This window comes from Rhinatrema bivittatum, chromosome 9 (genome assembly GCF_901001135.1).
Source record: "Rhinatrema bivittatum chromosome 9, aRhiBiv1.1, whole genome shotgun sequence".
Taxonomy (NCBI): Eukaryota; Metazoa; Chordata; class Amphibia; order Gymnophiona; family Rhinatrematidae; genus Rhinatrema; species Rhinatrema bivittatum.
The window spans coordinates 252,282,799-252,310,325 of record NC_042623.1 but is presented as its reverse complement, the minus strand read 5'-3'; the positions used below and the strand labels follow the sequence as shown (position 1 = coordinate 252,310,325).

The window sequence follows — 27,527 nt, the reverse complement described above, 5'->3', positions numbered from 1 at the left end:
ACTTTGGGAAAAATTTGTTGTTCAGTTAGCGCGGGGGGGTGGGGGGGAGGGGCACATTTATTTTAAAAAATAACCCAAACCCACCCCAACCCTTCAAATTTACTTAATTACAAATCCCCCACCCTCCTGACCCCCCCCCCCCCAAAAAAAAAACTTGCCTAAAGTCCCTGATGGTTCAGTGGGGGTCCCGGGAGCGATCTCCCGCTCTCGGGCCGTCGGCTGCCAGTAAATGGCACGGGCCATCCATTGCTCCTTACCATGTGACAGGGGCCGACCAATGGCACTGGTAGCCCCTGTCACATGGTAAGGGCAAAGGGCCACCAGTGCCTTTTTGTTTATAGGCAGCCGACGGCCCGAGAGGGAGAGATCACGCCCGGGACCCAGCTGGACCAGCAGGGTTTTTAGTAAGTCTTGGGGGGGGGGGGGGGGAATCGAGATGGTGGGGTGGGGGGTTGTATTTAAGTAAATTTGAAGGGTTGGGGTGGGGGGGGGGGGTTTCTGCGTTTTTTTCCGGCGAAAATTGCCGAGAAAAAAACAAAACGAATGAAAAAAAACCCCCAATGAGCAGAACTTCTGATTTCCTAAATTGATCTTAAGCCCGACAAAGCTTCCATATTTGTGAAACAAAACCAAGATCCCAGGGACAGATGCATAAGACTTCCTGATAAAACAGTGCATGTCATCTGCAGCCACACTTCGGGGTAGATTTTAAAAGATGCGCCGATTTTATAACATGCGCGCTCTGGCACATAAAGGGGGGGGGGGGGCCTAATTTTAGAAAAGTATGCGTGGCCACGAGATCGGGCCTCTCCCAGTTCCCTCCCAGGCCGCGCCAATTAAGGAGCGAACTGGGAGGGAACTTCCCTACCCCTCTACCCATTCTCCTTCCCTCTTCCCCTCTCCTCCCCACCTCCTAAACCCTTTCGCCTACCTGTTCTTTTCTTTATTTTGCTTACTGCTCTGTTGGTGCAGAAGCAACTGGTGCGCCTCCTCCAGCCCTGCTCCCCGGACTGCCCCTTTCATTTTGCCCGGCACTTCTGCGCGTAACGAGGCTGGGCCCCTTTGAAAATGTGAACGGCGCGCGCAAGGCCCAGCCACACTCGTAACTCCCGTTTTTTTTACACACGTGGCCATTTAAAAATTCGGCCCATATTCTATACAGATTTCCCCCAACTTAAAACCAAGAATTTCTGGTAACGATCTAATTTTGAATGCAAATGGTTCAATAGTCAGAAGAGATAACACGGGAGAAAAGAGGGTAATCCTATCTAGTACTGCTCTGAATATTAAAAGTAGCAGAGAAATGCCCATTTATAATCATTCTAGCTTGAGGGTACTCATACAATAACTGTATCCATTTAAGAAAGGAATTTTTGCTATCAGCCATTGATCCCTATTGAAGACTTTTTCCACATCAAGACTGATATGGAAATTCTCCAATAAATGATGGCTAAATAGCTATAACCTTTTCAACTGTTGTCAAAACTCCTTCCCAAAAACTTAAATCATTTTTCTATGTAGACCATAAGGCATCTGCCAACTTATGTACATTAGCTACACCATGTCTTCCCTTTGCAAGGCCTGTCTGATCAGCAAATGCTAAAGACAGAACAACCATAGCCAGTCTTTTTTGCCAACACTGATGCCAAAATTGTTATAATCTACATTAATCGGAGAGAGAGAGGACAACAAGATTCAGGGTACAAAAGATTCCTTCCTTTTTTGGGGGAAGTCTGATTAGCTTCCAATGGAAAAGCTCCTTTATGAAAACAGTGATTAAAATTTGTGAGAGAGGATTAGAAATGCCCTCACGTAAAAATGTTATAATATTCAGGACCTAGGCCGTCTGCCCCCACTGCCTTCCACAATTTCATATTAATAGTGGTGGCAACTTCAAATTCTGCCTTAGCAATTGGTGCATCTAGCAATTTTAAGTGAAGAGCTCTTAAATGAGGCAGTTGCATCCCTGTAAAAAAATTGTATAACATCCTTCTCAGAGGAAGTACATTCTGCACCTAGTTTCAAAATAGAATTTTTCACCAGTCTGGCTAAAAGCTTGCAACTCTTACTCACAATGAGAAATAGTTGACTACAAAATCTTTGACTAGGGCTTAAAGGCCTTTGATGCAATAATTGACTGAAGCTCCTCCTGCTGATATCCATCTGTTCTTTTAGTTCTGATTGCATTTGTCTGGTACGATAGGATTTCAACAATCTCAGTCCAAAATCCAACTCTAAACATGTCTCAGGGAATGGCAATAAACGCACCCACGGGATTTCACTTTTCTCTACATTTAATTGTAATTGCTTCTGAGACATCCATGGGGAAACTACATCAAAAACATTTTCCCAGGAGCTCAGTGGGTTTCTCCCACGAATCCTGCCAAGCAGCCTGAACATCTGCATAAATGCACACCTTCAAGCCTCAAATAATGGAACCCAGCGAGCGCTATGTTAATGTCCACCACAACTGATGCGGCTTTTTCCCTCTGTCACGATGACCCAAGGCAATCGCATAGTTGGATGTCTAGGTTTTCAATCTTGGTAAGACAGAGATACTGTAATTCAGCTGAGCAGGTTTCCACGCCTTGAGAGTCCTTTAAGGTTCCCAGTTTGAAAATCAGGAAATCTCAATTTCATCCTCCGTCAGGAACCTGGGAGTTTTTTTTTTAATCTAATCTTTCACTTCAGGTGAAAGAAGTGGTGAGGGGTTCTTTCTTCAAACTTTGAATGCTCAGACGGCTCAAACCATATTTTAATTGCAACTATTTTCGGACAGCACTACAAGCACTTATTTTGCCCAGTTCAGATTACTGTAATTCCATCTACACTGGTATATGCCAGGATATGTTCTACCAGCCAGGCAAGTAGCACAAACCTCAGCCGCCCGACTGAGTAGAGTAAGGCAGAGAATAAGGCACTCAGAGAGCATATCACAGCTGTATTACAAGCATTACACTGGTTTACCTACAGAATTAAGAGTTAACTTCAAGATTCTATTAGTTATTCACAAAGCACAACCTCATGATACTCCTCAGTGTATCGGCGCTTTCTTGAAAATCTATAGGCGGCAAAGAAATTTGCAATCTGCCTGTGGAAAATTGGTCGATGTCCTCTCACCATGACTTATCTGCTTAGATGAGACACGGGACAAACCTTTTCAATAGCTAGCCCTAAGATATCTGACAAATATATCTATGAACCCTTGAACTAAATTTGTCTAAAAATATTGAAAACCCATCTTTTTACACAAGCTTTTGGAGATGAGAGACAAAATCAGTAGCCTAATCTGGCCTCCAGAAAGTGTCACAGCATGGGAATTTAAGTTCGGTATCTGTTTTTTGAAACCCTCCAGATAAATAAATAAATAATATATTAAGAAGAATCAGTGAGAAAGGAGAGCCCCGTGGCAACCCTGGGGATAATGGCCAAGACTGTGAGGACATAACATAAAACTCCATCTTCTGAACTCTGCATTCCAAAAAGGACATTACACCTGGGGGAATTCTGCGCTACTGCAGAATTTCCGCAGATTTCCCCCCCCCCCCCTCGCACAGATCTGTACCTTCACCGTGCAGAATCCAGGCCCCACCACTGCTCTGAGCCCAAACGTTGTTGGGGAGCGCGGCAATAATGGAGCCAGGAGTGTTCACGAAGGCCCCGAGTCTTCTGGCAGGCCAGCAGAGCCTCACTGCTGTGCTCCCGCGAGTCTGCCCCGGGCTACTTCCGGTTCTCGATCGCAGCGCTGCAGTCGTGAACCAGAAGAGCCACAGACTCTTTACTTAGGTTCCCTAATCCTTGCGGGCAGATGCCAGATTACCGGGGTTTTGGGGAAGGGAGAATTTGTTATGCTTCAAGGGTTTACACTTTGGGGCTTTTTTGGGGGGGGAGGGGGGACAGAAATATTCCCATGAGCATGTTTAGGTTGGGGGAGGAAAACAGTGAGCATGCTTGGGATTCTCAAATGTATGCATGCTATTTTTTTTACTGCTCGCCTAAATAGCAAAGTATGTGGGAAACGTTTAGTCTGTGCACTCGGCGGTTTCTCATTGTCAAAGGGGCACAATATGCATAGATTCCCTTTTGAAAACTGGTTGCAGCATGCATGGGCTAATAGATAGTGCCCATATACAGTGCCCCCCTCCCCCGAGTGTTTTCTGCATCAAATTTTGCAAAGTCTGAGCCCTGTTTATCAAGGTGGGAAGCCTTTTTCTTACCTATCATTTCTAGAGCGCTGCTAGATGTAAGCAGCACTGTACAGATAGATATATAAGACCTATCTGTGACCATCTCTTGAGCAGATGTTCTAGCTCAGGGGTGGCCAACTCCGGGAAGTGATGACGTTGTGCAGAATTTACAGAATGTGTGCGCAGAAGTTTCAATTTTTTTGGCTGCAGAATTTTCAATTTTTCAGCGCAGAACTCCCCCAGGAGAATTCGGACATACTACATTGTTTGACTGTTCCCACTATGCACATACCCAGCTGTGAGTGACTGACTTTGTCACAGGCTGCTGATAGAGCAAATAGGACCAGGAATCCTGAACCTCCGTCATCCAGTAGCAGGGTCTATCAAAGAGATCAACAAGGTCTCAGTACTGAAACCTGATCTAAAGCTGGACCAGGCTGGAGCTAATCCTCCTGACTCTTCCAAATAATCCCTAATTTGGGCAGTCACAACTGATTCAACCAGTTTGGCCAGAAGAGCGATGGCCAAACATTCCATCAGGTCCAAACTCGCCTTCTTAAGTAAAGGCTTCACAATTGCTATTTTCAAGCAATTTGAAAAATGCCCCAGCTCCGATGTATTCATGAATTTTATTAAATGGCTTAATACCGAATCAGAAAGAGTTCTAAAAAGCCAGTCTGGGCAGGGATCCAATGTGCAATACCCTTTAGCTAGTTTGTTTATCAGACCTTGAATTATCTCCACATCAAATAGCTCAGAAGGCACCAGAGTATTATTTTATCTATTTATTACAGTATTTATTATTCATCTATAATGAATTGTGCTAAGTGGAGTACAGACATATTTAAATCTTAAATACTTTTTTCTCCTCTTAATAAAATATTCTCTTTATCGATTTTCATTAGCCTCTCCAGATCCCCAATCAATACAATCTGGGTGTAAAGGCCCCAAGGATATATAAATATATGATCTTTTTTATAGAAAAAAGCTTGCAAGAGTATCAACATCATGTATTTCCTCACATTTTTTCTGGGGAAAAATCTGGAACCATCTGGATATGTTCTAGAGTATGATTTTTCTGATTTAAGAATTGTATGACAAATTCCATTTCGGCTTTCACTGTAGCCATTTTCTACTTCCTCAATTGCACCATCCAAAGTTGCTGTACTTCCAGTCCCTTAGATTTTACCCAAAGTCAAATTCTTTTCACGTGCTTTAAAGATTCAGAAAGCCATCCCACTCCCCTGGATTTATTTACCACTTTTTCACTCAAAGGATCAATCTGGTTTAAAGAATTCCTGCACAAGTCAGAAAACCTCTCTAGCAATTCTTCACCTGAGTTTGAAGTTAGCTTCTCGCCACGGCCGGTGCTTCCAGAAGGCAAACTAGGTGGTTGTCTAGCGCGCCAAAGTTTTGGGAGCAGCAAAATGCTGCCAGCACAAGGCCCAGAGGAGTGCTGTGCCAGAGCTAATCCCAGCAAGAAAGGGAGAGAAGTGCTCTGGAGCCCCTGTCGTCAGTAGGAGAGAGGACTGTGCTAGAGCTAAGTTGCGGGAAGAGAGGGCATGACTGAAGGTTCAGCTAGGGCGCAAAATGCTCTTGCAGCCAGCCCTACTTCTCACTATCTTTTTCAATTATCTCATGAAACTGCTCAAAAATGTTTTACTTCTATTTTGAAAACTTAATAGCACAGTTGAGATTTTACTTTTAAGCTCACCATGAAACAATTTAAAGAATATCATATAATGATCAGATGATATTAACTGGAGATACTCCACCTGACCTATCAATCTTTTGTTACTAAGACTGGTCAATATTGCAAAGAGGTCAAGGATATATCCCATCCTGTGGGTAGGACAAAAAATGAAGCTGAATTAAATTAGCTGCAGTTAACGCTGAAAGAAAGTTATGGGTCATATTATCTAAATGTCAATTTTTTATTATATTGTTTATTATATTGTTCTATTATTCTGATAACTGATTGTTCTATAAGATGTACATCGCTTTGGGAGATTTATTGTAATCTGTGTAAGCGATTCATAAAGGTTTCTAAATATAATAAAATAAATAAATACAATTTATTTATTTTAAATAAATCCACTGCTAATTTTGATATCAAATCAACTTCAGTTTTCTCAAGTGACTGAGGTGGTCGGTAAACTAGTAACAATGTCAACTGAAAATCTGAACCAAATTTTATCAACAGATTTTCACACTCTGGCAATGCCACTTTTTTCATTAGAAGAGACTTTTTAAACATGATTCCAGCTCCTCCCCTTGTCTTACCAATCTTGGTCAGTGAATAATATATTCGTCAGGTACTAACTGAGCCAAGATAGGACCCATCAATTCAATCAACCAAGTCACTGTGATGAAAACTCTTTGAGGCTTGATCATCTATTAAATCATGGATAATCATCGTCTTATTGACTACTGAATGTACACTGAAATACATATATAGTTCATTTGACTCATTAAAGAAGCCCCTACACTAGCCACTGTTTTAACTAGACATAAATTATTAGGACTTACTTTCCTATTCATATTTCTTTTCCCAAAAACAAAATCAAGAAATTAAAAACAACATTACTTAAAATAGGTCAAGATATCAAAACCCTTGAGGCTGCCTCCACAATACTTACCAAGAGGAAATCCTTTCCAACCCACTCAACGATTTGATCCCCATAAAGTGATGCCCTACTAAGGGAAATTCCCTCCTTGCCAACTCATCAACCAAAATCATTGATCACCCTTCATGCAATCCAAGATCCCTTAACCATCATCTGCCGCAACATATCGTATTCCATTTACTTTAATGAGCCCCCTTAAAGTTTACTCAACCACCTATTTAAAAAAAAACAAAAAACAACTTGCACTGCCATATTCTACTAAGGATCAGATATTACTTCATTATTAGTTTTTATTCTACTAAGGATCAGATATTGTTCATTATTAGTTTTTATCCAAGTTAAATCACCCTGTTCTATGTAAGACATTATAAACTATTCTTTATATTGTCATTGTAATTGTTGAAATGTGAACCGAAGTGATTAGTAACTTTGTACCTGAACTGCGGGATATAAAACTGTTAAATAAATAAATAAAATATTAGATGAATCACCTCCAGTCCCATGACAGTAATTTTTGTAAATTGCTAGTCTATAGTATCTAAACTAAGGGAAAAGCCAGGCTTTCAATCTTTTATTGAAATAAAAGTAATTCTGCTCAGATCTAAGAGCCATAGGAATGATATTCCCTAAGAATAGTGCTAATACCAAGAAAGCCCTTGCTCTCAATCGGTCTCGGCCTACTTCTTTAAAAGACAGAATGGAAAGTAAGGCTCTTTGGCTTGTCCTATAGGTCTCTTTGATGCAGACTCAGGGCCAGTGCAACCCATTATGTACACCTTGCATTTGCACGAGGTAGCAACTCCAGCGGAGCGGCATCACACAGTTGAGCCAGAGAGGTGCAGCCCAGTTCATTATGGTTCCCCCTGCTGAGCTCCTTCTTCTCCTGTAGCCCAACCTTTACACTGCCGTGTTTCCTGTCTCCCGTAACCTGTCACTGCCAAACTCCATCTTCTCCTATGGTCCACTGTTTCCACCTCTGCTGAGCTATCTTTTCCCTCCTTGGCCTGATCCTGCTGCTGCTCCCAGACCCTCATGGCCTGCTGCTGCTGAGTTTCTGTTCCCTGTGGCCTGCCACTGAACTCCTGGATCCCTATGGTCCACCATCGCCACTGAGCTCCAAGACCCTACAGCCCACCACCACTGCTGCTGAGCTCCCAGACTCCTGATGCCACGTGCCCTCTTTCTGGCGATCCTACCATTGCTCTCACTTTCCCTCAATATCCACTCCCCCAGAAGGAACAGCAGTGCTTAAACAGCATCTATTTCCCATGAGGAACGGGGTGAGTTCCGCGGTAGAAACCATGAGATTTTGGCAGCTCTTACCACGAGGCTGGCTCCATGCAGGAAGGAAGCAGACATGTTATATTAAGTACTGCTTCTCCTGCTGGCTGGTGAGGAGGATCAGGACAGCAGGCCTGTTGCACTGGGGATGGGAGGGGGAAGCTCAGAGAGGATAGTGAAAGTGAGAGGGGAGGGAGCACAGTGAGATCTTAGTGTGGAGGAGAGGGGGAACAGGATGAGAGCTTGGGAGAATAGTGAAAACCTTTTTTTTCGGGGGGGGAGAGAGAACATGTGAGAACTTTGGGGGAGAATGAGGAAATACAGTGAGAGTTTTCAGGGGAAAGGGGTAGGGCGAGAGCTTTCCAGGGGGTGGAGGATGTTAAGGAAAGATTTCTGGAGCTTAGGTGGAGGAAAGACTAAATTTGGGTTGGGGAAAAGAGTAAGAGAAGGGACATAGGATGGGGGAGTGGTGTGCAAGGGCAAGAAGATGCAGAGGATCAGAGACTGAGGAAGAAAGAACTGGGGAGAGGAGGGACAGAGAGGTCAGGGAATGGGGCAGGGGTCAGGGCAAATGAGAGAGGTGGCCCTAGGGTAGCGAGGACTGGGGAAGGAGCCAGACTGTACCAGAGATCCATTCATCAGGGAGAGCTTTCCAGGAAATGCTGGGAATGGGGTGAGATCTGAGGAGGGCTTTCTGGGAGTCAGGAGAGGGAAAGCCAAACCTAGAATGGGGGACAGAATGAGAAAGAGGGGGCAGGAGGACAGAGGATCCAGGATGGAAGGGATTGCAAGAAGGAGGCGATTCACGAGGCTCAGAGAGTGAATAAGATAGGGAAGAGGAGAGAGAGGACCCTGTTTTGGGAGAGGCAGCACATTAATTCAGGAAGATAATGTAGGAGGAAGGGAAGGAGAGAACATAAGAGAAAGAGGAAAGAAAGGAGGAGAAGGAATGGGGAAAGAAGAGCAGGCAGGAAGAGGAGATGAGGAAAAGAAGAAAAAGATGTCAAGCCAGACACACTAAAGGTTGGAAACTATAATGCCTGATAAAGTTTATTAATAACTAATCAGTGTAAAATATCCCGAGGCCAAGTTCAACGTCTCAGGACCCGGGCATGTCTCCCACACAGAATTTGCATCTTGATATCGGCTGATTTACTTTTTTTTAAATTTTTTTCTGGTGTATAATTATTAATTCTCTTGTATGCAGGACATACCCACCAGCCCTGAGACTTCTGTATTGGGTCAGTACTATTTTGTGATAACAAAACTTCAAGAATGTGCTCTTGGGAATATTTTGAGAGTAGATTACTACAATTTTCCAAGGAGCCAGGGCCATTGGGTGACTCTTTCCTTATTTTAACTCTACTGCCCTGGCCACCTATAAGCTATGTCCAGACAGTGAAAGCTATTGTTCAAAACCAAATTAGCTCACGATGGGCTCTGTTAGAATTTGGGGTGTGGTGTGTGTGTCTGTGTCGGCGAAAAGGGGGGCAGCCCAATAATTATTTGCCCAGGGTAGGAAAACAGGTAGCACCAGCTCTGTATGGACACTCCCTGCTTCTCAAGTGGCTTGAACTGCAGAGACATTCATTGTACCCAAGTGGTAGAGACTAATGTATGAAAACGTTATTACTCAAATACAAAGAGAGGTCAATATTAAAAAAATATTCAGCTAGAGGCAGCCGGATAAGTTATTCCGGATATTCAGCAGGATAATCGTCCCACGGAATATCCTCAATTAAAGTTATCCGGCTACCTTTAGCCGATACATGTAACCGGAATATTGCTCATTAGGTTTATAGTTATCTGGCCTCGGGCGGTCAGAGAATTTTAGCTTTAGCCGGCAATATTCAGAAGAAGATAGCTGGTTAAATGGCGATGCAGACTTGTTGTACTCTGCTCAAGCTGTGGATAGAGCGCAGGAAATACATCTTTTAATTAATTACATTATGTCGACCTGGGAAGCGGACGGGGAGGAGAGTGGCTGGCCCAGATCTCTTTCTCTTTTATTTTTAAAATCCTCTTACAGGGTTTGCAGATAATTCGATCTGGCAGGGCCCATGGTTACAGCTTGGGGAGGGGCTGTTATTTGGCTGTAATTCAGGTCACTAAGCCGCTGGCATACCTTTTCTTAATGTTTGCATCGTTATTTAACTGGCCATGTTCTTTTGAATACAGCCGGTTAAGACTAAAGTTATCCAGCCACACAAGGCCAGATAAGTTTAGAAACCTGCTTGAAGCCACATTTAGAGTTAGCTCACTAATTTATTTGGTTAACTCCTAATATCAAGAATTAGTCAGATAATTTAATTGGCTAACTTATCTCTGCCCTGTAATGCTCCCATAACACATTACTTGTTTGGCTAAAAGTCAGCTGGATAAGTACCAGTGATTTTGGAAACTTGCACGTTATCCAGATAAAAGCTTTTGAATATTGGCCTCACAATGTCTCTGTGTCTAACTGGATTAGCAAACATTAGATTGAAGAAAGCAAAGTGTCAGAAACCTGGCTAACATGGGTTATGATATAAAGTAGAAAGTTAATTTGAATTATCAGCACATATAACTTTTTCAAACCATGGTAAAATCGCAAATTTGTTTTTGCAACCACTACAAATACATTTATAAGGGAAACGTACCTTAAAAGCCATAAACTTGTGATATGGTTTGGGAGCCCATGCATAGATCTCTACAGAGTTCTTTAACGCAATAACCAAGAACTTAATTCTTTCATATTTCACTGAAAATGGAAAAAGAAATCATTTTAACATAAGCACCTGATTTAGCGTACGGTTTGGAGATTTCCATTCCACAAATACTTGTAAGTTCATTTGTTGCTCCTTTCCTAGTCTCATTTGCTTGACCTTTGAGTTGTAAACTGCAGAGCGACTGCCTCATGTGCTATTTTCAGATAATGGATCTCCAGAATTTTAATGATTTATTTATTTTTTATCCTTAACAGATAAAAAAAAGATTTAAACATTCACAGCAGAAGAACAAGATTACAGCAGTTCTTTTACTCTTTATAAACTTTCAAATCCCCTTTCAGTATTACAACATGATTTCTACTGGCCAAGAGTTTTCTTTGAAGAGCCGCTAAGCTGCAGGATAGAGTTTAATGAAATGATGCAAGCCTTGTCCTGCATGCACGCTGCCTTCATGCACTGAAGGCTGTAAACATTGGTTATCGCTGTATTTTAATCGCTTCCACAGTACTGTTATGCACGGAGGCACAGAACGTCTGGTCGGTGCTCTAGAATATTGACCTTATGAGCCTTGTAAGAGGCTCTAGAATGGAGGAATGAGAATCTCATGTTCTGGTTGGGAAGCTCCCAATATTTTGTTTCATTTAATGGCTCATTTCCTTGCTGGTAAAGACCTTTGAATGCATAAATGCTCCCCTGCAAAATGATGAGCAATTATTTTGGTTTAAAATTTGATTTACATCGCTTCATTTGAAAGGCACATTTACAGCCCTAATATAATACTAGCTATAATGATCGTTAAGTGTGAGCTGTTTTTGGCATTTCATGCCCTGCAGGCTAAAGGACTTTAGCATAGCCTTGGACATTAAGTGCCAGGAAATCTCCCCCGCCCTTGGCCAATGATCACAAAATCAGTAAAACAGAGATTCAATTGATTAGTCTATTTTCTGAAGGGAAGAAGGCTTATGAGATTCTAGGTGTGTGTGTGTGTCTGTCGCGCTACTAACTGTGGTTTTTGGTGTCCTATCCACACCAAATTTTCAGGACACGTCAGGGGGCTGACGAGGAGTCTGCAGAGGTATTTTTGGGGGATTCACATGCATGCGCGGATGCACGTGCATCCTGGAGGGTATTAGTTCTGCATGGAACCTTCCATCCTGTGGATATATCTTTCAGCTCTTGTCCTATTGATGCATCAGCTTCTTTTAAACAAATTCAGAGAAAAGGTAATCCCCCCTTTTATTTTTTTTTTTGTTATGGGTCTCAAGTATTATTCTCAAACATATTTATCCTTCAGGAGAAGGAAAGAAAACCTATCCTTTATCACTTACCGACTTTGTAATGCACACAGCCCTCCAAGTCACCGACAGTAATCCATCCTTGCTTCTTTTCTACTTCGGGGTCATTGTGCAATATTCTGTTTCTCAGCCACGAAAGGTAGTAGACTCGTAATTTGTTCTTTTTTCCTATTTCAAAGTAAGATGTTACAATGCTGCTTTAAAACCACCACAGCTGTATTCTCAAACAGCGCTATACGGAGGGCTATACGATAGCCTCAGGCCTGGATTTAGGGTGGCAAAATTTGGGAGATGGCAAATTTCCTGCTGTCCCCCCCCGGCCTGCCATCCTGCCCTAGAATTTGGAAGGTACCCCCCCCTCCACTGTCACTGCCTCCTCTTCCCCTCCCTAGACCTCGGCTCCAGCAGTGATCCTGAAAGCATAGTGGATGCGGCCCCCACCCCCTCTCGACTTCTGTGTGGAGGGCACTGTGATTTGGGGGGCCGCTGCTGGAGCTGAGGTCCAGGGGCACTCTGCGTATCTCGAGAGGTTTGCGGGGGAGATAAGGAGGCAGCGTGGCACAGGCACTAAATCTGTTCCTATAATAGCCTGGTTATTCCTCAGACATAAGCAGCTTGATCCCCCTCAACTCCATTATCAATAAGACCTTCTACAAGTTGTTCTCCTGCCCATAAAAACTCAAATTATTGCCTATATTTTTCCTTGTTAATTATATTGTACCTGTGACCGAACATGTTCCCAAAAGCCTCAGAACACTTTAAGGACCGGTTCCAGCTATCAGTGGCCCGGTCCACCTTAAGGCATAATGCCGCAAGGAATTATGGTCCCAGTGAGGATCCCATACTGGGGATTAAGAGTGCGAGCCCAGGAGGAGGGAGGGAGGCCTGGGACTCCAGGAGAAGTCACTCTGCTCGGGAGTAACAAGGCAGAGGAAGTCCCTTAGAATAGCTGGCCTGTGTTCCTTGTGTATTATAAGGGAAGGCAGCCCCTTCAATGTAGCCGGCCTATTTTGAGTTTGTACTAAATGTGAATGCTGACATTTCTTTTGCACTGTAAATAATAGCACTTACGGAAAACAAAAAAAAAAAGCCTTGACAGTTCATCTCTGTGCTACAGTACCACAGCACCAATGATGATGATGATGATAGGGAGGGTAATTTTCAAAGGCATTTCCAAGGGTGGAATGGTGCTTTACTGGGGAACTGCTCTATTATAAAACTGCCCACCCTATATGCCGGTAAATCTATGCATGGATATCCTGTGTGCGTGCAAGGCTGAGCGGAGGTTATCCCAGGGGCACAGCTGGGCAGAGGTTTGCACATATGGGCAATATGTTCAGATTTTTCAAAAGCAGGCATGTAGATTTTTCTCAAAAAATTTCTGAGGTCTGTATTCAGCTGCCATAAGGCTCTGCTAGTTATCCAGTTATATATATACTGTATAACCGGTTACCTTGCTGCTGAATATCCCCAGCTATCTTAAAGTTAGCTGGTTATGTATATCTGGCTAACTTCAGGACAGCCCTCTGGCCCGACCAGAGTTGGCCAGATAAATCAGCCGGCTGATTCTGAATCTCGGGTTTTCCAGTTAATTTATCCGGCCAGCTGCGCTCCTCCCTGATCTGTCTGTTCCCCACCCCTGACTTGTCCGGCTGAAAACGTAGCTGGCTAAGCAGCGCCCCCTGACTATAGCTGGATGTTCAGCAGCACCACTTAGCCGGCTAGGTGCCGTTTTGGATATTGGGCTCTGTGCGTGGGTAATTTGGGTGATGTAATTGTCAGAGCGAGCATAAGCAAGGAAGCTTGCTTTGGTGTAGCTTATGCGCAGTATTTGAACTGCAGTAAAAGAAAAGCTGCAATCTCCATCCAGCCACCTGCTTTATGTAGACTATTCCAGAATCCCCCTCCCCCACCTCAGTGAGCCCGATTTCCAGGGCTATTCAGCTACCTGGCAAAGTGCAAGCCCCGCGCCCGTTCTGCCTCTTTTTTTTTGTCCGGCTATGTTTTAATCGGGGGCAATGACTTACTCGGCAAACATTATCCAGTCTGGGGTCGGAGGTGGGGAGGAAGAGGCATATTTAAGCCTCTGCCGGACAAACTCTTTTGAATTCTGACTTCCCAGAATTCATGCACTAAGGAGTTCACAAAGTTCTTTGTGCCCGATGCTGTTCATATGAACCAGGACCCTTGTCAAAAAAAAAAAAAAAAGACTTTCTGATGTCAAATCTCCACAAACGTAAGTAACTTTAATACATTTTGTAGTATAACTTTCTGATAGGCCCCTCGAGATCTTTTAGCCAAGACAGGTTATGATGGCTCTGCTTCTGCAAATGTAAGCCTTGTACTGGGTTGACTTCCCGATACAAGGCTTACATTTTCCATTCCCTGTTTTTTCCTCCTCCTCCTCCTTCTCTCCCTCTTATCACACCTTCCACCTGTCTCCCTCTTTTTTTCTCCTCTCCCCACCCTCCACTCATCACTCCTTCCTCCGGCACCGCTCTCTTCCCGTGCTATTACTGCCACCGCCGCTCTTCTGTGTCTCCTTTTCAGGCTGGAAATGGGAGAGGGAATGAGCCTGTGCTCACTACTCTCTGGCTGTCCCTTCCCCCCCCCCCGCACCAGGAGAGGAAAAGAAAGGAACGGTGGCGTTCACTTTCAAGCTGCTCAGTCTGTGCCCCCCCCCCCCCCCTCTGCTGCTGGTTCTGCTTCTTTTACGGCTTCGAGGCTGGGACCCGAGCCAGAGGCCCAGGGAGGAGGGGGAAGAGAGCCTAATGGAGGAGGAGGAGGACAGGGCACAAGAGGAAGGAAACGTGAGAGAATACAAGTGAGGTGTGAGGGGGGGGGGGGAGTAACAGAGAGAGAGAAAGGGGCACACAGAGGAAGGAAACGTGAGAGAATACAAGTGAGGTGGGGGGGGGGGGAGTAACAGAGAGAGAGAAAGGAAGGGTAGAGGAGAGAAAGGGGGACCTGGAGGCACTGAAGAGAGAGACTGGATATGTGGGAGAGGCTGAGAAGTTAGCAGTAAGGATGGTGGGCTTGGTACAAATGGCAATGCTGGTAAGAGATAAAGATGGGATAGATGAGGGCTGGGAAGGGTAGATGGGGGCAAAAAAGCAAGAAATGGAGGAATAAGATGCAATGGAAATCACATGCAGGGGGGGTGGGAGGATAAACGGAATCATAATTTAGGTAGGGAGAATAAGGGAGTTTCCAGCAGGGATGATGAAGGCGATAGAGGTTTTTGTTTGTTATGTTTTATTTTAATTTTATTATTTTTCATTAAGAAACTATGTATTTATACCTTTCTTTTATCTCTTTGAATTGTGAATGTTTATTAATGGATATTTGCCCTCAAATGTAAACCGATATGATATGTGTACATGAATGTCGGTATATAAAAACTAATAAATAAATAACAATAATAGAGGGGTTTGGGGGAGGTTATTAGTAGAGACAAGTTATCATTGGACTAGTAAATGAATAATAATGCTACAGCCCCATGTAACGCTAATTCATTAATTAGTAACCTAATTAATTATTATAGGACAGTCAGGGCCAAGAAAAATGACTTCTCAACCGCAATTGCCGCGGTCCAGTCCAATTCTTTTCTAAAGGACTGTTTTGCATTGTTAATAATCTTCTAAAAACAGCCAGTGCTGATTTGGGAGGTACGTCTCAATTACGGGCATTCGAGATGAGTTCCAGAGTAAGAATATGAAGCTCCCAGTTCACCAGTAAGTGATCCCATTCCGATACCGAACTGGGGATGGAAAAAGATAACTGTACATGTGTGCAGAAATATCCTAGAAAATGTAATTGCCAAATGCACATTATCTTAGCTACTGACATCAGTTAAAAAAACCCCCCAAAAAACAAACAGACTGTGGAAATACCAAGGGGTTGTCAGGCATGTGGGCTACTTAAGGCCCTGCCCATACTGGCTAGTAAAATCTGCCAGGGAGGGTTTACTACGTCCTCTAATACTTCTCTTTCACAGGGAACTCTTAGGTCTGCTGCGGTATGACCCCTGTTATAAAAAAGAAAGAAAGAAACCAACCTGATTTGGATCCTAATGATTTGGATTATTATAGTCTGTCTTTCAAACTCCCATTTCTTAGGAAATAATTGGCCCAGCAACTTCAGAAGAAATAATCCGGCGATAATTAAACACCCTTCAACCGGGTTCTGGGGCAGGCTTCAGTGCATTCCCTTTACCGACTGCTTTAATGGGTAATCTGCTCCTGCCTTAGATTGGGGTGATGAGTATTCCTGATTCTTCTTTCTGCTGCTTCTCACACGCCACACTACAGCATTCTCCCGAGCTGCCTAACAGCTGGGCACAGCTGGAATTAAGTTATACTAAGGGAAGAATCCCCATGTTCTTAGTGGAACACATCAGGGATCAATTTTGTCCCCTCTGTCATTTAACATCTACTTGACTCCTCTGGACAAGATTATTTAAGGTTTTGTCATACAGCTTTTACATTTCAGCATGATTCCCAGCATTTTCAATCTTCTCTTCCTCTCCCGGCAGCCATATCCCTGTTTTTCTTTGAGGCCCACCATTGGCTGGGAGAAGTGGTGCTTAATTGCCCATTAGCTTCCTTTTCTGAATTGGGACCGATCTTATGTTATGAGCCACAAGATTATGTGGTCCATTGGCTCATGCTACGAGACTGGTCCCACACAGCAGAAGAACTTGATGTGCTATTAGACACAACTTGTCCTGCCAGCCATGTGTGTGTGGCTGGGGAGTGGGCGAAGGCAGATCTGGCTCAGACCGACAGGTTACCCCCTCTTGTCTCACAGTGCCCCAGGCAACTGCCCAGCTCGCTCTACCCTAAGGCCGGCCCTGCTTGTAATGGTACTGTCATTAAGAGATGCAAGGTTAACTGGGACAAGGTGTAGGACCTTTCCTTGTACCATGCTAAAGAAATGTGGATAATTACTTACTTTTTAGGAAAGCAGTCAGAAGTTAGCTGTTTCAAAATGCTTTTCAATTTGTGGTTTTTTTTAATGTCCTTTACTATATTTTATTCTGTTCTACTTAGCTGAGTATTTAATTCTTTCAAGTTTTTTGGATGTTGGTTTTATTTTGTTCATTGCTGTGCCTCGCCTGGGAGCTTTTGGAAGGAAAGGCGGGTGTCCATGTACATACCCGATATTGTTACAAGGACGTTAAGCCCTTCAAGCACATCCATCTGCTGAAATCGTCTCCTGTTGATCAGGTTGTAAACTTTCCCTTGGCCACTTCTGTCCAACAGCATCAGGCCGTTCTCCGTACCCACCAGGAGGTTTACACCTGCACGTTAAATAACAAGGGTGGACCAAATCAACCAATGGCCTGTGTTAAAAGACCTCCTCCTCTATTCTTGGCCATTGCAGGCTGTCAAAAAAGGACAAGGCTACGCTTGCTGAAGTACAAACCTGGCAAATACGTGAAACACCAAGACTGGAATTTATATAAACCACAAAGCAGACAAACAGTACCAGGGCAGGAACCAGCCTGCTAGAATGCGTTTTCATGGATGATGCCCAGAACTGACTGCAACACCAGTCTGGCTTCTGGAAAAGTAGACCCGTACATAAGCAGGCGTTACTTGGGAGGGAAATTTTGAAAAGGCATCTGCAAGGCTTAAAACTGCCCTCCTCCACTGTGGCTGAAAGCACAAATGGGTGGCATAACGTGTACACTTTTAGCTGCGGAGGTAAATAGCAAGCATACTTTCACTTTTAAAGTGTACATGTGCTGCTTTGCACCCTCTGCCACCTACACGAAGAGCCGGTGTAGACCACATGGGCACTTTTAGTGCATACACTTTGCTAAATTTTCACAAAAATTGCGTGGGCAGTTTCTCTTTGACAGAGAAGGTGCGAAGGGTGCCGGCTAAGTTAGCTGCTGAGGCATTTTTCCCTTTGCAAACTGCCCTGAATCCATCAATGCCGTCCACCCAATTTACGAAATTTACAGTGATCTGCACAAGATGATAATTATGTTAATGCTAAGCATTTAGCCAGAAGCTGCTGCAGTCTGAGGCGGAGACGCAATGCATTGGGTTAATTCCTATAAAGGACGTTGGACAAAGTTTGTTTATAAGCATCTTCTTGTCAAGGAAAACGCCATCATCGCTATTAATCAAGTTTACTTAGGGAATAGCCACTGCTATTAATTGCATCAGTGCATCAGTAGCATGGGATCTTCTAGGTGTTTGGGTAATTGCCAGGTTCTTGTGGCCTGGTTTTGGCCTCTGTTGGAAACAGGATGCTGGGCTTGATGGACCCTTGGTCTGACCCAGCATGGCAATTTCTTATATTCTTACATTCGTTACACATGTCCCATCTGCAGTAACACGAGAAACCAGGTGCCCACTACTGCACTCCATTAAGATTACATCACAATAAGGGAAAACAAGGGTTTAGTTGCAATAATATCAGGAAAATACATTTTTGCAGTTGTTTTCTCTTAGCCCTTCCAACAGTGTAAATTTAAGCAAGTGCGTAAATAAAGCATGATTAGTTATTCAATAGTGTTAGATTACCCCACAGAGCCGCACACAGAATTTCAGAATTAAAGCGCTTCTTGTACTTCCGGATCTCCGGAGTGTCACTGTGAGGCCGGATGTTAGTAGGATTCACGTTTACCACAGAGATTTTTCTTGCCTCGTTCAGTTTGGCTTGTTCCTGTCGCAGCAATTCACTAGTGAACAGGGCTGAAAAGGAAATATCATCTGTTCATTCATCAAAACAAAATTACATTAAAATATTAATTAAAACAGGACGCAAAGCATCTTCTGGCCTATCCAGTCTGCCCAGTTGCCTTCTGTCTGCTGTGTCACTGCAAATCCTACTTGATCTCCAGTTATCTCATTCCATCATCCTTGCCACCGCCGGCCGCTATCTGTCCCAAGCACCATTCAGTTCTGCCATCGCTTTGGTTACTTATGAAAAAGAGAAAGGCAGAGGCACCTCCCCCTCAAAAAATCATAAATCAAAAAGAAAAATGAAAAAAAGAAAAAAATGGGTGCTGGTAGCATAATCTCACTACAGTCAAACAGCAATAATGTAAAACCCAAGCACTTCAAATTAGAAATGGAAATGTAGATCACATGCTCCATGCCAGGTCCAGTGTTTCGGCCCCTGATGATCCCCTACACAGAAAGAGTGGCTCTCACACCCCCTATGGAACCTAAGAACTTCCAGGCACAGTGTAGTCATGGAGTGATGGAAGAGAAAGAAAACCTTGTCACTGAAGCACAGATGGACAAATACCAATAAGAAATGGAGAAATTTCTTACCTCATACTTTCATTTTCCTTAGTGTAGACAGATGGACTCAGGGCCAATGGGTTATGCTCCCCTGCCAGCAGATGGAGATGGAGTCAGATTTCAAAGCTGACGTCACCCTACATACACTCCTGCAGTGACCTCAGCTCTCCAGTATTTTCTTCAAAAGCCACTGTGGACATACTAGTGAAAAAACTTGATTAAAAATATGACTAAAAACGGATAACTGTAACTGTAATCAACCAAACATAAACACTGAACTCCAGTAAGAATATAGGTATCCTGATCTAGGGCCTGAAGGCTTACCCGTAATCTCTTGGAATCTATATTCAATCCTGGGTGAATCCTTGGCACAATTCTTGGGCAGCTGAGAGCGGGATGCTGAGTCCATCTGTCTACACTAAGGAAAACAAAATTATCAGTAATTTCTTCATTTCCTAGCGTGTAGCCAGATGGACGGACCAATGGGACGTACAAAAGCTACTCTCGATCAGGGCGGGAGGCTGCCCATAGTCCGGTGAATACCACTCTTTCAAAGGCTGCATCCTTTTGGGCCTGTACGTCCAGGCGATAGAACCTGGAGAAGGTGTGCAAAGAGGACCATGTTGTCGCTCGGCAGATATCGACAGGCGACAGCAGTCTAATTTCCACCCATAAGACCACTTGAGCCCTAGTGGAATGAGCTTTAACCTGAAAAGGTAATGGCTTTCCTGCCTCCACATAGGCTTCTGTGACCACCTCCTTAATCTAGCGAGCTATGGTAGCCGTGAAGCTGGTTCGCTCCACTTTCTTCCACCGTGAAGGACAAACAGGTGATCCGTCTTTTGGACTAGCTCTGAAACTTCCAGATACCGCACCAAACGTCTACTGACGTTCAACTGATGGAGGAGGCGGTATTCTTCCACTTCCTTGTTCTTATATAAGAGTGGCAATGAAATGGACTGATTCAAATGAAACTCAGAGATTACCTTGGGCAAGAAAGATGGAACAGTACGAAGCTGTAATGCTCCTGGAGTCATTCGGAGGACTGGTTCCCGACATGACAATGCCTGCAGTTCAGAGATGCATCTTGCCGAGCATATAGCCACCAGGAACACTGTTTTCAAGGTCAATAAATGCAAGAAAAGACTGTGCAGTGGCCGAAAAGAGGGCCCTGCCAAAAATTCCAATACTAGATTAAGATTCCACAAGGGAACCGGCCGCCATAGGGGTGGCCGAAGGTGCTTCACCCCTTTCAGAAAACAGGCCAAGCCCAGATGAGCCAACAGGGAGGTTCCATTCATCCCACCCCTGAAACAGGAAAGAGCCGCTACCTGCACCTTCAAGGAGTTAAGGATCAAACCTTTATTCAAGCCATCCTGCAAAAATTCCAGAATTAGTGGGATTTTGACCGCGTTCCTCACACCAGGCCTCAAATACTCTTCAGATCCACACATACGCTAGGTGCGTAGAGAACTTCTGTGCACGGAGTAAGGTGGCAATTACTGCTGCAGAATATCCTCGCTTCATCAGGCGAACCCTTTCAAGGGCCAGACCATAAGACAGAATCAAGTCAGATCCTCATGAAGGACCTGTCCCTGATCTAGCAGGTCCCTCTGCGGTGGGAGGCACAGGGGGGTCTCCACCAGGAGTCTCCACATGTTTGTTTGTTTATTTTATTTAAAAATTGTTTGTATACTGCCTTTACAAAATAGAATTTGATCAAAATGGTTAACAACAAAACAAACACAATTTTAAGATAAATAATATAAGAAATTAAAATACAATAAAATAATATCTGCATACCATGGACGCCTGGGCCAATCTGAAGCTACTAGCAGGACTAATCCCTTGTGGTACTCGATTCTGTGAATGACCCGGCCCAGCAGAGGCCACGGAGGGAAGGCATATAGCAACTCTTCTTCTGGCCAGGTCTGAACAAGAGCATTGATTCCCTGGGACCACCAATCTCTTCTGCGGCTGAAGAATCGGGAAATCTTCTCATTGTGAGATGTGGCAAGCAGGTCGATGGACGGGATTGGGATATATAGGTAGGTCTCGGACAGGTCCTAATTGTACAGCCGTTATCACGGAGTATAAGGTCTCCATGTGAAAATGAGTTACCTGCAGGTGCCGGTTGACACTCTTGAGGTCCAGGATGGGGGCGAAAGGAACCTTCCTTCTTGGGTATGATAAAATAAATGGAATAACACCCCAAATTTTCCTAGGGCATAGGTACTGGGACCACCACTCTCATCCTGATGAGCCTTAGAAGAGCCTTAGATGAGCCTCCACTGCTTGCTTCTTGTGCTGGGAGTGGCATGGAGACATCATGAATACAACCCGAAGAATAGTGCAAAATTCCAGTGCATATCCTTCTCGTATAACTTCCAGTACTCATTTGTCCGAAGTAATCTCGACCCACCACTGATAAAAAAAGAGTCAGTAAAATTTCATTTGGGGGGGGGGGGGGTGGTTTGGGACAAGCATGAAGCCGAACCTGACCCTCTTTTGGGCTGCCGGGGGCGAAAGGACCGAGACCTTCCAAAGGGTGAGACCTCTGAAATATTGAGTTTCTGTAGGGACGAAAATGCTGGGAACCCCTGGACCAACCCCTCAGAGGCGAGGGACGCTGTAACTGCTTCTTCTTATTTTCCAATAGCCGGGGGACTGGGGCTTCACCCCATTTACTGGCCAGTCTTTCCAACTCACTACCGAATAGGAGTGATCCTTTAAAAGACATCTTTGTACAATTGGCTTTGGAGACTACTTCAGCTGACCAATTCCGCAGCCATAGCTGTTGTCTGGCCGCCACCGAGGCCACTCCTCCAGCTGAAGTATGGACTAAATCAGAGCTCGCGTCTGCTAAAAAGGTGGCAGCGGGTTCCATAACAGCTCTGGGATTCATCCCCGAGTCATCCACCTCCAGAGAGAGAAGTAGACACAAGCGAGCTACTGGAGCGCAACAAGAAACTCTGTAAGGTCATTGCTACTGCGTCAAAGGCTTGTTTAAGGATAGACTCAATCCATCTATCATGCGCATCCTTTAATGGTTGTTCGCTTAGAGACTGCATAGACTAGTGCATCTACTTTAGGGAAACGCAAAAGTTCTCTCACTGCTGGGTCCAGAGGATAAAGAGCCTCCAATGCTTGGATCCCTTTAAAAATTGCTTCTAGGGCATCCCATTCCAGCTCAATCAACTCCTGAATGGCATCCAACACTGTGAAGTAGCAGGAGGCTTTCCGCAGGGAAACAAAATGGGATTCTTCTTTGGTTCCATCATAGAAACCACTCTGGGAACTCCCAGCATAAGAACATGCCATACTGGGTCAGACCAAGGGTCCATTAAGCCCAGCATCCTGTTTCCAACAGTGGCGAGAAGGTCTGGGAAATCAGGGCCGGTAATTCATCTCTATGAAAAAACCATAACATGGTTTGATACGGTTCCAATCCAGAAGGGATTTCCTAATCTTCCAAGAAACTGGGTCTGCCTTTTCATCTGTATCATCTGAGTCCCTACCAGGAATGCCCTTGGTAAGGCGAGGCATGTCTTGGGGTTTGCCAATAGAGGGGGAAAAGGGAGGGATTACTGGTTGAGGTTCCATCTGGACCAGGGCAGGAGGAGCAGCCGACTGCACCTGCACGAAGGCTTGTAGCCCCTGGTAGAATTCCATCCAAGAAAAGGCAGTTGGATCCATGCCTAGACCGGGAGGCATCGGGGTGGATCCAGTTGAATTTCCTTCTCCCGTGGATGAACCAGTCAAGGGAGCACTCAAGTGCAGTGTGCTTCCAGTTAAGGCTGTCACCAACCCATCATCTGAATGGGAGGAGCCAGGTTTAGCAAAGTCCAAGGAGGCCAGTTCTCCTTGGGCATCCTCACAGTGCTGACATAAGTTGGAATCGAAGTTAGCCTGTGAAGCCCTAATGTGACAAGCAGTGCAGAGAGCACGGTGCTAAATGCTTGAAATTGTGCGTGTAGGGGCATGCCCGAAATTGTGCGTGTAGGGGCATGCCCGAAATTGTGCGCTTAGGGGCGCGTTTGAAATCGTGCACTTAGGAACGTGCCTGAAATTGTGCGCTTAGGAACGCACCTGAAATTGTTTGCATAGGGATGCGCTTACCCTTGCGTGCACAGAGTGTGCGCCGAGCCAACGTACTACGCACACCAACATCCTATTGAAGGCAATATGGCGTGCACAAAAACACGCGTAAGATGGTGCCGAAGTGACCTACCAAATGGTATGCCGATCCAAGCCTAAAGCGGGGCCTAGCCCATCAGGGGACTGCTCAACCCACTCGCAAGCCCAATTCCCCTTACCCACTCAGGATTGGGAATGACATTGGGATGGCACGCTGCACGGAGATCAAAGGGAGGTCTACCGAAAACCTCTCTAATCGTCTCTGAATTGGAAGGTAAAGACTTTTTCTGGTTTTTTTTCTTTTAATTTACCTGGGCTCAGTGCTTACCGCTGCCTTTCAGCTGCCTGAGCAGCAAAGTCCACGCCGGGAACTGGCTACCGGACCAAGGCACACCTCTGAGGGATCTCAGAAATCACCTCAGGAATTCTCAACTGGGGGGAGGGACCTTTAGGAATCACCGCAAGAGAGTGAGGCTCAATTTTCTTCAATGTAGAATGTAGAGTTTCTCCTTCCAAAAAGTACAGCAATCTCCATAGGGAGAGGTACATCCACCATCTGCTGGAGAATACTGCAGGGATAAGGTCACTGCAGGGGTGCATGTAGGGTGACATCAGCTTTGAAATCTGACTCCTTCTCCATCTGCTGGCAGAGGAGCATAACCCATTAGTCCTGAGTCCATCTGGCTACATGCTAGAAAATATGAGTTCTGAATAATTGCACCAAATGGCAAACGTTAATATGTAAGCAGGAAAATAATAAACAGTAATGACTAAAATAAGCAGAGCTGAGACAAACAGCACATGTGAACCGGAGTGATATGTATTGTATACAGGAACTTCCGGTATATAAAAACCATAAATAAATAAAATAAATGTGTGTACAGCAAAAATCAGCAAGAGCAACTGAAAAGCAGATTGTTAATACAAACAAAAAGCACTTTGAAATGTCGGTATGCCAATGTCAGAAGTCTAAGTAAGATGGGAGAGTTAGAATGTATAGCAGCAAAGTATGAGATAGATATATTTGGCATCTCAGTGACCTGATGGAAGGAGGATAACCAATGGGACAGTGCTATATCAGGGTACAAAGTATATTGCAATGACAGGAATGATCAACTTGGTGGGAGTGTGGCGCTTTATGTCTGTGAGGGCATAGAGTTTCTGGATAAAGATCAACAAGAGGCTAAATGCACAATAGAATCTTTATGGGAAGAAATCCCATATGTGTTGGGTAAGAGTATAGTGATAGGAGTATACTACCATCCACTTGGCCAAAATGATCAGACAGATGATGAAATGCTAAGAGAAATCAGGGAAGCTAACCAATTTGGCAGTGCAGTAATACAGAAAATTTCAATTACACTAATATTGACTGGGTAAATGTAACATCAGGACATGCTAGAGATTTAAAGTTCCTGGATGGAATAACTGACTGATTCATGGAGCAATTGGTTCAGGAACAGACGAGAGAGGGAGCTGTTTTAGATCTAATTCTTAGTGGAATGCAGGATTTGGTGAGAGGTAATGGTGGCGGGGCCACTTGGCAAGAGTGATCATAATATGATCAAATTTGAATTAATGACTGGAAGGGGGTCAATATATAAATCTACAGCTCTAATACTAAATTCTCAAAAGGAAAATTTTGATAAAATGAGGAAAACAGAAAACAACTGAAGTGCAGCTGCAAAGGTTAAAAGTGTAACACAGGCATGGACATTATTTAAAAATAACATCTTAGAAGCGGAATCCAGAGGTATTCCACACTTTAAGAAAGGTGGAAGGAAGGCCAAACAATTACTGGCATGTTTAAAAAGTGAAGCTCCCCAAAAAATCCTTCAAAAATTGGAAGAAAGATCCATCTGAAGAAAATATGAAGAAGCATAAGCATTGTCAAATTAAATGTAAAACACTGATAAGCCAGGCTAAGAGAGAATTTGAAATGAAGTTGGCCATATAGCAAAAACTCATAATAAAAACTTTAAAAAATATATCTGAAGCAGGAAACCTATGAGGGCATTGATTGGACTGTTACACGACCAAGAGGTTAAAGGAGCTCTTAGGGAAGATAAGGCCATTGAAGAAAGTCTAAATTAATTCTTTACTTCTGTAATTACTATTGAGTATGTTGGGGAGATACAAGTTCTGGAGATCTAACCAAATCACGGTGAACCTAGAAGATGTAGTAGGCCAGATTGACAAACTAAAGAGTAGCAAGTCACCTGGACCAGATGGTATGTACCCCAGGGCTCAGAAGGAACTCTATAATGAAATTTCAGTTGTATTATTTATTTATTTATTTATAACTTTTCTATACCGAAGTTCAAATAACAGAGTTAATTATCACTCCGGTTTACATTGCAACCATAAAAAACAGTGACAAAGTTGTCTTACATAGAACAGGGGGAGAGAAAAACTTGGATACAGCTTAAGCATGGGGAGTAACGTGTCAAAACTGGTAAGAACTGATAAGAGTTGGCTTTTTGGGGTAACAAGATATTCCGAGGGAGGGGGTAGGAATGAGGGATTGGAAGGGGGTTGGAAGGTGGGGGGGAGGGTAGATGAGGGTTACCATAGATTTAATGAAACTAATATACATATATTAAATAGCTTAGGCAGCAGAAGAAAAAGTGCTTAGGCATATCATTAAAATCAACCATTGTACCTGAAGACCGAAGGGTGTCCAGTGTAACTCCAATATTTAAAAAGGGCTCCAGGGATGATTTGGGAAACTATAGACCGGTGAGCCTGACTTCAGTGCTGGGAAAAATGGTGTAAACTATTCTAAAGATCAAAATCACAGAGCATATAGAAAGATATGGTTTAATGGAACACAGTCAACATGGATTTATCCAAGGGAAGACTTGCCTAATAAATCTGCTTCATGTTTTTGAAGGGGTTAATAAACATACGGATAAAGGTGAACTAGTAGATGTAGTGTATTTGGATTTTCAGAAGGCATTTGACAAAGGCCCTCATGAGAGAAGCTTCTAAGGAAACTAATAAGTCATGGGATAGGAGGCGATGTCCTTTCATGGATTACAAACTGGTTAAAAGACAGGAAACAGAGAGTAGGATTAAATGGTCTGTTTTCACAGTGGAAAAAGGTAGTGGAGTGCCTCAAGGATCTGTACTTGGACCGGTGCTTTTCAATATATTTATAAATGATCTGGAAAGGCATAAACGAGTGAGGTAATCAAATTTGCAGATGATACAAAATTATTCAAAGTAGTTAAATCACAAGTGGGTTGAGATAAATTGCAAGAGGACCTTGCAAGACAAGACTGGGCATCCAAATGGCAGATGAAATTTAATGTGAACAAGTGCAAGGTGATGCATATAGGGAAAAATAGTTGGTGATTCGATTATTAGAAATGTAGATAGCAGGGTGGCTGGTGGACGTGAAGACTGCCTGGTAACATGCCTGCCTGGTGCGAAGGTGGCAGACCTCACGTGTCATCTAGGTAGGATTATAGACAGTGCTGGGGAGGAGCCGGTTGACGTGGTACATGTGGGCACCAACGACATAGGAAAATGTGGGAGAGAGGTTCTGGAAGCCAAATTTAGGATTTTAGGTAGGAAGCTGAAATCCAGAACCTCCAGGGTGGCATTCTCTGAAATGCTTCCTGTTCCACGTGCAGGTCCCCAGAGACAGAGAAAGCTCCAGAGTTTCAATGCGTGGATGAGACAATGGTGCAGGGAAGAGGGATTCAGCTTTGTAAGGAACTAGGGAAACCTTTGGGGAAAGGGGAGACTTTTCCGAAAGGATAGGCTTCACCTTAACGAGAGTGGAACCAAGCTGATGGCACTAACTTTCAAAAAGAAGATAGAGCAGCTTTTAAACTAGAACAAGGGGGAAAGCAGACAGTCCCTCAGCAGTTCATGGTTCGGAGGAAGGTATCTTTGAAGGATACTAATGAAACAGGAGAGTTAGGGCATCCCAACAGAGAGGTTCCATTAAATGCAAACATAGTTCATATGCCTATATGTAACAAATCACCAAAGCTAATGAGTTCCGAATTATCCCAAA

General features: G+C 43.9%; 1 protein-coding gene across 13 annotated transcripts in view; it reads right to left on the bottom strand.

Annotated features, from left to right (window-relative positions):
• The window catches only part of TNIK (TRAF2 and NCK interacting kinase), a 559,589-nt gene that overhangs the window by 58,127 nt on the left and 473,935 nt on the right, over positions 1 to 27,527 (bottom strand). For all 13 annotated transcript variants that reach the window (XM_029617206.1, XM_029617211.1, XM_029617208.1 and 10 more), the window contains 4 exons: positions 18,638 to 18,808; positions 17,257 to 17,400; positions 12,132 to 12,266; positions 10,735 to 10,835 (listed from right to left, as the gene is read on the bottom strand). In XM_029617206.1, coding sequence (XP_029473066.1) covers positions 10,735 to 10,835; positions 12,132 to 12,266; positions 17,257 to 17,400; positions 18,638 to 18,808 — 551 coding nt within the window. The remainder of the gene's footprint in view (positions 1 to 10,734; positions 10,836 to 12,131; positions 12,267 to 17,256; positions 17,401 to 18,637; positions 18,809 to 27,527) is intronic.